At 40.1% G+C, this 14,363-nt stretch overlaps 1 protein-coding gene and 1 long non-coding RNA gene across 6 annotated transcripts in view; one reads left to right on the top strand and one right to left on the bottom strand.

Moving 5' to 3' along the window:
• The window catches only part of LOC112134320 (uncharacterized), a 427,542-nt gene that overhangs the window by 302,130 nt on the left and 111,049 nt on the right, over nt 1–14,363 (bottom strand). The gene's annotated exons all lie outside the window — the stretch shown is intronic.
• The window catches only part of NPSR1 (neuropeptide S receptor 1), a 233,521-nt gene continuing 231,352 nt past the window's right edge, over nt 12,195–14,363 (top strand). For 4 of the 5 annotated variants that reach the window (XM_024249779.2, XM_024249778.2, XM_024249781.2 and 1 more), the window contains exon 1: nt 12,195–12,536. In XM_024249779.2, coding sequence (XP_024105547.2) covers nt 12,390–12,536 — 147 coding nt within the window. In that variant the 5' untranslated portion in view covers nt 12,195–12,389. The remainder of the gene's footprint in view (nt 12,537–14,363) is intronic. The other variant, XM_024249780.2, reaches the window with a different exon arrangement.

Raw genomic sequence — 14,363 nt, 5'->3', positions numbered from 1 at the left:
CACTGTGGACAGTCAGGAAATACCTGCAAACTCCAGAAGTTTCTCATTTACATAGCACTAAGGGAAACTTTTGGACTTTCCCTGCAATGAGGCAGAGTGTCAATCCCTACTGAGATGGACCCCAATAACCATTAAAAATACATATATAAAAAACAAGTTTAAATATTTTGCCTATAACTTTTATTCCAAAGCTTATGAACTCTCCTCTTTTAGCATTACAGGAAAATGATGTATTTGTTCAAGGATATAAAAATTGTGGCCAGGGCTCCCATAGTGGATGTATGAAGCAGGAAGCTGGGGGGATCCATGGAACCTTGAGCATTCTCTTCCAGAACTCTCCATCCCTGCTAAAGCTAAAATGCCTGTCTCATGGGCAAAGCTTTTCACACTAGAAAGGTCAAAACTTAAAAATGTTCTTACCAAGTATCTCCCAGTAGTACGTGGCTGATATGAGACTGAGGCAAAGGTTCTCCTAGCAGAAAAGAAGGGACTCAGTAACCTGGGAAAGGTGACCTTCATCTAGAAAAGGAAGAGACTGGATATTCAGTTTTTACAACACAATTTGTTTAAAAAAAAAAGAAAAGAAAACAAGAAAAATAAAGGCACAGCAGGGGGAGAGGCTGAGAGATGAAGGTGAAGAATACAAATAGGTTTCAAAACAAAACCAACAAAATCTCTTCCTATACAATGATCAAAATATGTCAAGATAATATTTCACATAAAAATTTGTATATACTTTCCCTCAGGGTTTAGAAAATCCTATTACTTGTAGCTCACGTTCTCCCTTTGTCAAGCCCAAAGAGGTGAATCTTTAGTGGGGGTAGGCTTTGGAGGAAGATGGTCACTGTAGGGTGTGTCATTTGTGAGCCAATGGCAGAGGCCTTGTGAAAGCCAAGTCAGCTCCCAGCTGTCCTTTTATTGGCATCTGTCCCTGGCCCACAGTGAACAATGGCCAACACATCCTCACCAATTGTCCATTCCATGTAATTATCTATGCCCTTGGATTTTAGGAAACTCCTTACATTCAATTCATGTGATCCCTGACATTGGACACTGGTCTTACTGAACGTTTGTTTCAGCTAAGACTTTCAGATCTCCATTCTACTTATAGGGAGGACATTGTGCATGTCTCAATAGCTACTAGAGATTGGAGAGTGACCAAAATGATGTTGGAGGAGTTGTTTCACTGACTACCACTGGGCAATGTGCGATGCCTTCTTCCAAACTAAATGCTGGACTTAATACAACAGGAAGAGGTAGAGAGTCTGAGTAGAGGAGAACTAGACAGGTACCAAAGATAAAGGAAGATTTTTTTACAGGTGAAACTCACCAGATGCCACCTCTTTTCCAAAGCCCCATAGCCTGAATGTGCCCCAGCAGCATAAACAGTAAACTACACCTGGTAAAGCAATTTCATAGCAGTTTGTGCAAATTTCTCTTTTGATATCTCCAAGCTTTGGTTCAGTCTTATTATGATGCCCCAGTCTTAGAACCATTGCATTCTCAGGTACAAGAATTAAACTGAGAGGACCATGTTTCTGAGGTCAGAAAGGTAGAATGAATTACTGAGCCAACCCAAGGGCAGAGAAAATCTAAGAGATGTATTTGGAGTTTTGTAATCTACACACCCTTCTTGTCCCAGACATTCTGCTTTCAGGCTCATGTTGGACATTTTTAAGTAAGGCTATATTTAATTTTTGAAATGTGATCCAAATGTGGTGTTTGACAGTCTCCAGAAAGGATATTGACTATGACTTCCTGTTGCCAAGAAAAAGAGATGGCCCAAAGATAAAGAAGTTGGAAAGTTCCCTCCTTTTCTCTGCTCCCCTGAGACTATGGGTGCCCCATGGCTTAAACTGGGTCTTGAAAAAGTGAAACACACAAAGAATGTTCGGCTTCCTGTGCATCCCATGAGTGCCAGAAGCATCCCTCAGGGCTGAAGGCCAGGCAGGACCAGATAATTAGGAAAGTAGCCTCAGAATGAAAACTGCTGGGCAGGCAGCAAACATACAAACCAGAACCAGGAACCTAGAACTGCTCTCCTCCTAGGGTATGGATTTATTTCCCTGGATGTGTTGTAGAACCAACAGGCTCCTATGCCTGCTGTGCAGTAACAAATCAATTACATAAACAACAATGTTTGCAGCAGAGAAAGTTTAATGACAGCAAGGCACCGAACAAGGAGATAGGAGGAGCAAGGAGATCCACCTCCACAAAGACTTCTGGGTTGGTGATTTTTTTTTTTTTTTCTTTTTTTGAGACGGAGGCTTGCTCTTGTTGCCCAGGCTGGTGTGCAATGGCACGATCTTGGCTCACTACAATCTACACCTCCCAGGTTCAAGTGATTCTCCTGCCTCAGCCTCCCGAGTAGCTGGGATTACAGGTGAGTGCCACCATGCCTGGCTAATTTTGTATTTTTAATAGAGACAGTTTTCACCATGTTGGCCAGGCTGGTTTCGAACTCCTGACCTCAGGTGATACACCTGCCTCAGCCTCCCAAAGTCATGGAAACTGCCTTCTTTGGTGAGTCAGCTTCTCATGGGGTTCTTCAGACCAGTTGGTATCACTGGGGTCCTTTAGATCAGCTGACATCAATAGTTTCATTGGTATGCAGGACCTGAAAGAATTTCTTAAAGAGAAAACAACATTTTATAATGTTCAAGGTGTTATCTACAGAATGATTATGGTGAACTATAATATTGTAACAGGGTTTACTTGATTCTAGGACAATAAGCACCAACCAACTGTAAGGAAGCAGGTAAGAGAGCAAGTTGACCTCATGATTAATGCTGAATGTGCTGCAGGCTTGGTTTCTTTTCATTTCTTCCACTCCTTTCTTCCCTGATTAATTTTATACAGTTTACAGGGACAGTTTCAGATGCACGTTAGAACTACCTGGGGTGCATTTCAAAATCCCAATGCCCAGGTTGCACCCTGGAACAATCTCTTCAGAACCTTCCAGGGTGGCATGCAAGCACCCCAGGTTATTCCAATGTGCAGGGAGGATTGTAAAACACCCCAGATTATTTCAATGTGCATGGAGGATTGAGAACCCCTATCCCGGCAAGCAGTAAACATGTAAAATACTGGGCTTTGAGAGGGTTCCCAGTCTCCACAGGTAACACAAGGTGTGATGCACAATTTATTGCAATCTCTTAGTAAACTATTCACTTGTGTCAAGGGGTGGCAAGGAGGGGGATGCTGGGCTGCCTTTTGTAATAGAGGTAGCAGAGACCAGAGCTCTCAAACCAGAGTAGAATCACGGTGAGGGAAGCTGTCAGCCTCGCCATGGCCAGTACCCCCAGTACCACTGGCTATTCAGGGCAAAGATTCTTAACTGTACCATCACAACATGCTAGGGTTTGTAGTTGCTCTTATCAGTTAATATCTAATTAATAAAGTTAAAGTCCTGTTTTTGTTAAATTAGAAAAGTTTCAAGGTTATCCTATAACAACACGATACTCATGAGCTTGCACTCTGAGTCATTCATTCAACAAATATCTATTTGATGCCAAGCACTGAGCTTGATACACAAAGGTACAGTGGTCAGTACAACAGCAGTGGTCCCTGCCCTTACAGAGATCATTGTCTATCAGAGAACAGAAATATTTAGACAAAGTATTAAATAGGGATGAGCAATATGATGTATGAGGAAAAGGTTACCAAGGGGATACAAACAAAAGGACTCTTAGCAGAGGTAGAAAAGCCCTTTCTTGCCAGGAGACCTGTGTGATAAGTAGGTATTGAGTGAAAGAGTAAAGTATGATGTTACAACTAATGATGAGCAATTGGCCAGGATTAGGAGTCTACCTCCAAAGCTGTAAAGAACCACCATCCTTGAATGAAATTAATAGTCGCTACAATAATTAGCTATCATAATATTGTAGTATAGCTTACTTCCCTACACATTATAGAGAATTCATCAAATCTCAGTGATACATGGGAGAAAATTTTCTAGGCATATGTATCATATTAGAGGAAATGTCAGGAACCATAGAACTGCTTTTAGAAATATGTCAAAAGGTAGTAATCACATTTATCTTATACCTAAAAGCCAGTGGATTGAGGCATTTCAATCCCTCCCTGCCCCAGTCAGGTGACTCCACCCCATGTCACCCAGTTCATCCTTCTGATGACTCCATCAACTTCAACATGCTTTTCTGGGATCATGCTTCTCAAACTTAGCAGAATTTGGAATCATCTGGAGGGTCCGTTAAAACACAGATTCCTGGGCCCCACCCCCAGAGATTCTAAAGTAGTAGGTCTGGGGTGGGGCCCCAGAATTTTCATTTCTAGCAAGTTCCCAGGTAATGATGCAGATGCTGCCAGTCCTTGGGCCACACCTTGAGGACTACTGCTCTATAGCACTGATCCTTGAGAGTAAATTTCAACAAATTTGCAGCCAGCTGAGGTTCTGCTCCATTTATCTCCTCTGACTGCAATATCCAGAGAAGCTTCTGAAGCAGCATGCAAACTTGGAATCTGCTACCCCCATATTTTTGTATTGTAACCCTTAGAACAGAACTCCCAGGAGCAGGGTCTCAAGGTATTGGCTATTGAAATTTGTGAATAACCAGCGATCTCATCATTTTCTTATTAAAGAGACTTAACCTATATAAAAATGATGAGTTAGTTTTTTTTTTTTTAATGTAACAAAGTTAAATATAACTTGCTGTGTAGACTACTGGTCAATAGATTTCTCAAATCATACCAAAATTTGTATTTCTTTAAAAAATCTTTTGATATTTGTGTCAAGGTCATCTGACATCCTCCATCCACCCCCCCCCCCCAAAAGAAATGGTTCATTTTGGAGCCAGGAATGTGAAAAAAACATTTTATATTCACACATGAACCTTTCTGGATATAAGATTTTAGGTTTGAAGATATTTTTTAAAATCTCCAAGTCATTATTCAATGGTCTTCTTGCATCCAGTATTGTTATTAAGAACTCAGATACCCATATGATGCCTATTTCTTTGTAAAGGTTCTGTTTTTTCTCTTTGAAAATGTTTAGAATTTTTCCCTTGTCCTTGATATCCTTACATTGTACTGTTACTTGTCTAGGTTTTCCTTTTCTTCTCTTGTTTCACACCTGCTATATCCTTTCAATTTAAAGTCTTACCACTTCCTTTAATTCTGACAAATTTTCAATAATTATTCCTTCAAATAATTTTCCTTAAATTTAAAAAAATATTTTATTATGAAAATTTCCAATCATATAGAAAAGAATTATACAATGAAAACTCATATAAACACCACTTAGATTCTATCAATTTTTTTTTGCATTGTCATGGACCTATCACTCTATTCAACTTTCTATCCAACAATTATTTTAGGAAATGTTTAATGCATTTCCAAGTAAGTCAACAACATCAGTAAGGTCCCTTCAAATGCTTCAGCATGAATATCAAGTAAATGCATACTACTATTTGTTTATATATTTTTTATTTTGTCTCCTTAAGTAAAAGTTAGGTACAATAAAATACACAAATCTTAATTATGCCATTCAATGCATTTTGACGGATGCATACACCTGTGTATCCTAGGCCCCTATCAAGATACATAACATTACCACCTCCTCTGAAAATTCTCCGTGCCTCTTCCCAACCTCCAAATCCAGCCCCATAGCCATACCCACAGATGCAATTACCATGCTTAAATTTTCTACCATAAATTAGTTTTGCTTATTCCAGGGCTTAAGATAAACACAATTATATAATACACATTTTTAAGGATTTTTCTTTCAGCCTAATGACTTTGAAATTAACTCATGTTGTGGCATGTATTATTGCTTTGCTCCTTTTTATTGCTGAGAAGGATTCCATCGTATGGGTATATCCTGGTTTATTTACCCATTCTCCTACTGATGAACACCTGGAATCTTTCCAGTTTTTCATGAACAAACATAAACCACAATAGTGGTACCATTTTTTCCTTCCACTAGCATTGTGTGAGAATTTCAAATGCTGCATGTCTTTACCAACTTTTGGTGTTGTCAGTCTCTTGAACTTTAGTCATTCTTGTGAATGTGTAGTAGCATCTCATTGTGCATTTCCCAGACCATTGTTCTTGAGCACTTGTACAAATACTTGTGGCGAATTCTCATAGTGTCCTTTGTGAGGTGTCTATATTAATTTTCCATTTTAATTTTTTTGTCTCCTTATTGTTATTGATATATCTTTGATATCAGTTCTTTGTCAGATGTGTATTTTATAAATGTTTTCTCCCAATATTTTCTGTACATTTTGACATCTTTTCTTTTTTTAAAAAAAAATACACTTTCAAAACATCTTTTGATTATCATATTTTAATTTTAATGAAGTCTAGTTTTTCAAATTTTGTTGTGATTATTGCTTCTGCATCCTATCTAAGAAATATTTGCCTAACCCCAAGTTGTAAAAATATTCTCCTCTGCTTTTTTATAAAGGCTTATAGTTTTGAGTCTGTGATCCACTTCAAATTAATTTTGGCCATGATGAGAATCATAAGCTGATGATCATTTCCTTTTTCATGTGAATATCCAGTTGCTTGGTGCCATTTGTTGAAAAGACTTTCTATTCACCACTGGTTAGTTTCGGTACCTCTGTCAAGAATCAGATACCTATATAAGCAGAGATCAATTTTTACATACAAAATGTATTGTTCCATTGTTCATCAGTCTCCACTGTCTAGAATTCTGTAGCTTTATATAAAATCTTGAAGTCAGGTAGTTTAAGCTCTTCAATGATATTCTTCATATTTTTAAGTGCTTTGGATAATCTAGATTTGTTGCCTTTCCACATGAATTTTGATATCAGCTTGTTAATTTCTACTAAAAATCTTGGATTGATTATTAGTGGAATTTTACTGAATCTATAGATCAATTTGGGAAGAAGTGACATTTCTAGCAATCCCGAGTCCTCCAGTCCCTGAACTGGCATTCCTCTCAATTTCCTCATGTCTTTATTCATTTCTTTCTGCTATGTTTTATAGAGATATTTTATGTCTTTTGTAAATGTATTCTTAAGAATTTTACATATCAAAATTTCGAGAATTTTTATGGATTGTAAATAAAATTGTTTCATAAATTTTGTTTTCCAATCTCTTCCATTAATTTTTAACTCTCCCACAGGGACTCAGGATACAAATGTTCAGACATCTACCTTTATTGCACATATTCCTTAACTGTTTGTCCCATTTTTTCATAATATTATCACTTTTAATGTCTTCTGAGAGTTTTTCACATGTCTTTTATCTCATTCATTCTCTTCTCCAGCCATTCAAAACATCTATTTAGTAGTTTTTTCAGCTGTTTATTTTTATACTCAGTATTTCCTGTTGGTATGCCTAAAATACTTAGCTCCACTCTTCCCTGTTTTCTTTTTTTTTTTTTTTTTCTTTTTGAGACAGGGTCTCAGGTCACTCTGGATGGAGTACAGTGGTGCCGTCACAACTCACTGCAGCCTCGACCTCTTGGACTCAAATGATCCTCCCACATCAGTCTCCTGAGTAGCTGGGATCACAGGCACACACCACCGTATCCAGCTAATTGTTTTTATTTTTTGCAGAAATGGGGTCTATGTTGCTTAGGCTGGTCTTGAACTCCTTGGGCTCAAGTGACCCCAAAACTTGGCCTCCCAAAGTGCTGTGATTATGATTGTGAGCTGCCATGCTTGGGCTTCCTGGGTCTTTTTCGCGAGCTGCCTCTTCATTTGTAAACATCTAGCCCATGAAGTGGTGTGGAGGATAGACTTTAAGGTGACCCCCATGATATCTGAGACCTGGTTTTCACACTTTTCTATAATCCCTTTCTCTTGAGTGTAAGTAGACTATGTGACTTGCTTTCAGCCAATGGAAACAGGACATATACAATGACATGTGGAAACAGGAAATATACAATGACATGTGTGTGATTACATAAGAGTATTGTACTCATCTTGTTAGAATCTCTTTCCCCTTTGCTGGCTTTGAAGAAAGAAGCTGCCATGAGTTCTATGGCCATAGGAAAGGAATTCTGCCAACAGCATGGGAGGACCTAGAGGTGGATCCTTCCCCAGTTGACACTGTGATGAGTTCCCAATTGCAGCCAACACCTTGATTTCAACTTAATATAGATGGACAAGAAGAAACACTCAGTGCCAGCTGCCCATCCACACATGTTTCGATCTGCTCCCCTGCTTCCGTGCCCCACCGACCCAGCTCTAGGCCAGGCTCCAGAGTTTCTGCTGTGTGGTAACCACAGGCCAAGGAATGAGCCACCTGGACAGTGTGTGCAGAAAAAGACACAACTAAAAAGAGTTCTATCTCAGCCTATCTCCTGTTCATAGCACCTGTCCTTTGCCTGCTCTAAGTTGCCATTTCCCCATCCAAGCTCCCATCTTTATCAAACTGTGACTCAGTCAGCTTCTAATCTAACTCCAGGATTTTCTCACAGCTTTTTTTAAATAAGCTTATATAACACACATACAGAAGCATGCAGAAATTATAAGTGTATATAGCTCAATGCATTTCCACAAGTGGAACACCTACAGGTTACTATCAGTCCAGTCAATGAACAGAATATTACCAGCATCCAGCATCATTCATTTGCATTAGTGTATGTTTTCCACTGTGTAGATATACCACAATTTATTTTTCCATTTTATATATCAATTTATTTTTCCATTTTACTATTGAATGGCACTTATGTAGCTTCTAGTTGGAGGCTATTACAAACAGATCTGCCATATTGACTGTAACTTTTTTTGTTAACATGTGTGCTCATTTGTGTCGGGTATTTTCTTAGCAGTGAAACTGCTAGGTCATAGAGCATGCATACATGTTCGGCAGTAGATGATACTACTGAGCAGTTTTCCAAAGGGGTTTTTACCAATTTGCATCACTACAGTAGGGTATGCTAGTTTTTCCTCCACATCCTCATCAACATGTAGTATTTTCCATCTTTATCATTTAAGCTGTTCTAGCAAATGTCTTCTGGTTTTCCTTTAAGTCCTGCATTTCATCAATGACTCTCTCATTTTTATGGAATTTCTACAAATGAGTTCAGGTGAGAATGTGTATTAGAGTTCTCCAGAGAAACAGAAACAGAACTAGTAGGAGGGGTGTGTGTGTGTTTGTGTGTGTGTGTGTGTGTGTGTGTGTGTGTGTGTGTGTGTAGGGAGAAGGGAGAGAGAGAAACAGAGAGAGAAATTTATTATAAGGAATACAATATGAAATAATCACTCACACAATTAATAGAGACCAAGAAGTCCCAAGATCTGCAAGCAGCAAGCTGGAGACCCAGGAGAGCTGATGTGTAGTTCCAGTCTGAGTATGAAGGCCTGAGAACCACGAGAGCCAATGGTGTAGTTCCAGTCTGAAAGGTGGCAGGCTTGAGACCCAGGAAGAAGTGATGTTTCAGTTCAAGCCCAAAAGCCAGAAAAAAAACAATGTCCCAGCTTAAAGAAGTCAGGCAGGAGGAGATCCCCCCTTTTCACAGAAGAATTAGCCTATTTATTCTATTCAGGCCTTTAATTTGAATGGACGAGAGCCATTCACATTAGGGAGGGAAATCTGCTTTACTCAGTCTGCCAATTCAAATGCTAATCTCATCCAGAGCCACCTCACAGACACACCCAGAATAATGTTTAACTATCTGGGCACTTCATGGCCCAGTCAAGCTGACACATACAGTTAATCATTATACCATGTTAGTTTGTCTTCTTGTCCGCTCAACTTTCTTTTAACTACTGTATAGTATTCCATTGTGTTATATACATGCATAGTTATACTTCATAAAAATGAAAGGGCCGGGCACAGTGGCTCACACCTGTAATCCCAGCATTTTGGGAGGCCAAGGCAGGTGGATCACAAAGTCAGGAGATCAAGACCATCCTGGCTAACATGGTGAAACCCTGTCTCTACTAAAAATACAAAAAATTAGCCGGCGTGGTGGCAGGCGCCTGTAGTCCCAGCTACTTGGGAGGTTGAGGCAGGAGAATGGCGTGAACCCAGGAGGCAGAGCTTGCAGTGAGCCAAGATCGTGCCACTGCACTCCAGCCTGGGCAACAGACCAAGACTCCATCTCAAAAAAAAAAAAAAAAAGAAAACAACTGTATGTATTATTTTGCTTAATATTATGTTTGTAAGTTCCATTTATGTTATTTTTGGCTGCAGATCATTTTCTTATTGCTATATAGTATTTCATTGTGTGACTACATGAAAATTTATTCATCCAGTTGATGGACGTTTGGGTGGTTTCCAGTTTGGGATGATTCATTGATTTTGACATCATGAATATTTAGGTTGCTTCTGATATGTTTCTTTAATACGTTGCAAAGGCATCATTTTGCATGACTGCTTGTACACATACATAAATGTTTCTCTTAGGTGGCCACAGGTTAAACAATGGTCTATCTGGATCATGAATGGAGAGAAAAGGAAACAACCAGAAAGCTCTCTCTCCCCACCTATTCTCTGTCCATGGCATCTGCCACTTTCTCTCACTTTGCCCCTACCACACTGTGACCTAACCAGCTTCTACCTTCTCCCAGGAGTTCATCACAGATTTCGTCTTATAAACATTTTCTTGAAGTAAAACATACCTACAGAAAAGTGCATATGTTTTAAGTATGTAGTGCAAAGAATTTACGTGAATTGAGCACATGTAAGCAACCCAGATAGAGATGAAAAATTATTAGCATCTAGAAATGGAACAATGTATTAGAGGATATGTAACTCCAGCTTTACTAAATACTGCTGAATTGCTCTTCAAAAATTACCACATCAACTAACTCTCACCGGAAGTAAAGATGTACACCCGTTTCCCTTCAATCTTGTCAGCACTTGGGGATAGCCATACGCTAGCTTTCACTATGCTAATAGGTAAACATTCTTACTGTTTTGAGTTATTTTCCTTAATTTTTAATATGGTTGAGCCTATCTTCATGCCTATTTGTTAGTTGGAATATGCTGCAATTGTTTTGCTATTGAGTTGTTGTCCTGTTTTGAACCTTTCCTTAAGAGCCCACAGCTTATCCAGTTTTCTACACAACTCACTTCTGTTTGCTGCCCTTCATTATAGACTTAATGCCTTCTCATTGCTAGAGCACTGTGCTCTCCTTGGGGCTCGATGGTTTATAATAAAGCTTTCCCAGGAGATCTTATGGGGGCCAGGTTCTTCAGTGGTGGCCACTAAAGCTACTACCTCTTATTCCAGGTGTCATAAACCAGTGGCTGGACCTGGTTGGTTCACAGAGTGTTCTCAATGTGAGGAATCAGGTATTATGCTTGGTTGTCACATGAGCAGCTTAGTTCCTATTGTTTTATACCTGGCCTGCTACCCTCATTCATGTTACCTTCATGCCCCATAGACATTTGAGATTTGATGCAAACCAGTCTGTTACAGTAAAAGCACCACTGTCTAGGAAGTTCTGGAGATGGGTTGTCAGCTCATTTACATCAGCAGCTGCGGGATCTTGGGCAAGTCATTTCACCTATTGGAGCCACTCTCTGCTAGAATAAAGGAGAACATAAAGATAACTTCCTTGCCTATCTCACAAGGTTGTTTGGGAAACTGAATGAAAGAACGTGTAAATGTGCTTTGCAGGTTTTTTGTGAAACAGGAGCAGCTCTTAGTATTCTCGCCTAGCCCTGTCTGTGGTGCTCAGGATGCTGCATTACCTCCTTTCCACCCTTGCCCTGAGTATTGGTCCTAGGTAGAAACTGAGGTGAATATACTGAAGGCAGTAAGAATCTTCACCAGGCCCCTCCCAGTCATATCACAAGGTGTTGTGGCTTATTGACAAACACAGACCTCATGTTTCTCTGAGAACCGCCCTGTGAACACCTAGATAGAACTAAGGGTGTGAAATACAAATGTACTATTTGCCTACACTTACGGAAATAAGAGCACACGACACAGTAGATGGCAAGGTGAGGCTTTAAGTCAGAAAGCAACCTCAGCTGAAACAAATGCATAATTATAATTTGATTTCAGAAGTGGAAACATGACCCGAATTCATGCACCTACTGATTAGTCCAAATTCCTGTATTGTTGAAGCTGGAGCAGAAGTGGGGGTCCACTGTGGAAGTAAGGAAAAGCATAACAGAACAGGGGTCCCATCCAGGAAGCCATGTCGATGGCTATGGGGAGTTCCACCTTGCTCTTGGGGTGGGACCCTGGCCCTGGGTGGGACTGTGGGGTGATGAGGGTTGTGCTGCACTGGCTATCTGGTGGTAATTGCCAAGGAGAGAGCAGCACGTAGATCCTCCCTGTCATCAGGCAGAGCTCTTCAGTGAGGTGGGCTCAGGGAGGGCTCTGTGCTTCTGTTCAGCAGAGCTGCAGCTGCTGCCCAGCTCTCAGGAGGCAAGCTGGACTCCCTCACTCAGCTGCAGGAGCAGGGACAGTGAGGCTCAACCCCGCCTGAGCCATGCCAGCCAACTTCACAGAGGGCAGCTTCGATTCCAGTGGGACCGGGCAGACGCTGGATTCTTCCCCAGTGGCTTGCACTGAAACAGTGACTTTTACTGAAGTGGTGGAAGGAAAGGAATGGGGCTCCTTCTACTACTCCTTTAAGGTAAGTTTCTTGCCTGCGATTCTGAACACTGACTTATAACAATGAGACTGCTGGAACTTAAGAGTGTCAATTGAAGTATCATAGCCAGTATTGTGAATGAGTGTTGTTTATTTTCTTTACTAAAAAGGATTTTTAAAAGTCTGAAGTGCTAAAGCAACAAGCTTTAGTGTGCAGAGACCTAGATTGTAGTTTCTTAGGAATACGGGTGGCGTTTTTCTTTCTGATGCTGCTGGAAATGTGTGAATAATGAGTAACATTTATGAGTGAATGATTTTTACTTTCCCCCTTTCCTTAGGTGAAAGCACTTTTAATTAATCCTATAGCAGTACTTGAAATGTCTGTTTCTAGTAGGGGTTAGAGCTATGAGTTTTTTCCTAGGAACACCAGAGATGCGGAAAGCTCACAATCCCCAGGACAGTGACTGATATGATGAGAAACAACATTGAATAAGGCAGGAAGGACGACACTTTCTTTGATGATCCTTTTCATTAAACATCAGTGAGAAATATATTTATTTGAGGGTAGTTGATGATGCCACCATTTGCAACAAATTACCTCCTAGAACAAATGAAAGACAGAGAGTTTGGTGAGTTTCACCTTCAAAGTATCTAAGGGCCACACTGAGGAAGGATCTTCATTAAGCTAATACTCTATTGTTTCTTATTCTGCAACAAGATCTTGTGGACAGAAATGAACCACACATTTGGGAAAACAATAGTTTCCTGCTTCTTGCCTCAGAATGCTGGTAGTCAGGTTATTTCACACCCTGTCTAACGATATGTTTAGTCATTGCAATAATTCACAGGTCTCAAACTGGTCCTTTCCACTGAAGAAAAAAATACTTCAAAAAGATTCTAGTTGTTACTTTGTTGGGTTTTGTTGTTGTTGTCGTTGTTGTTAATCCTCTGTATGTTCTTGAAATGATTTGGTTTTTACACAATGAGGTAACATTACTGTAACGTCCACCTCCCTACTGGAAGTTCACTTCTTTTGCAAATATTCAGAATAAAACTTTCAGCAGGGTGCTGTCCCAGGAGTCAGACTTAAACTTCCAGGGTCCTAATGATCCTGCAGCAAAGCAGAACCTGAGCAAACCACTCCTCCACTGGCTTCAGTGAAACCCTGTTCCTCGGAATCACCTCCTAATGCATGTGCACATACACAGCCCAGCTGCACAGCTCCATGATGTAGCTTAGAAAGTAAAATTAGAGTTTGTTACCACTTAATGTTGACTGAATAATCCCCTTCATGAAATCAGCCTGCAGACCCAGAAAGTCTGTCTTGGCAGGCTTTGTGCACCCAGGAAGCACAGGACTCCACTCAGTATTGCTGTCTGTGTAGCCTCTTTGATATTCTTAGAACATGACAGCAAGCAGAATGAAGACAGGCCCTCCATTGCAAAGGGGATAAAATCAGCAATAAGGTGGTTATTCTGAGACTCAGGCAAGAATCAATCTCAGCTGAAATCTCATTTGCCATTTTTTGAATACAGCACCTACAGGGATATTTGGAATATGTGAAGAAACAAATCCCACCTTGCTCTCTATGAGTGTTTGTCCTCTCTAGACTAGCGACATCATCGCCAGACACTAAAGAGAATCACAGCATCTCTAGCTGATTCCTGTCGATATATTTGCAGCAAAACGGCTGGACCACTGCACAAGGAGAAAAGCAGAAAGACAGGAATTGTGTCTGGTCAGGAGCTTAGAATGCTCAGATTCATTATTTGAGAGATACATGTATTGACTAAAACCCTGTGATTTTTAGTTACACAGTGATTAGTGGTGGTATTTGTGAGAACTTAGCTTACATTTCTCAGTGTAACTT

The sequence above is a fragment of the Pongo abelii genome, chromosome 6, assembly GCF_028885655.2.
Source record: "Pongo abelii isolate AG06213 chromosome 6, NHGRI_mPonAbe1-v2.0_pri, whole genome shotgun sequence".
In the NCBI taxonomy this organism is placed as follows: Eukaryota; Metazoa; Chordata; class Mammalia; order Primates; family Hominidae; genus Pongo; species Pongo abelii.
The sequence above is the reverse complement of the archived record's forward strand: the minus strand, read 5'-3'. Positions and strand labels throughout refer to the sequence as shown.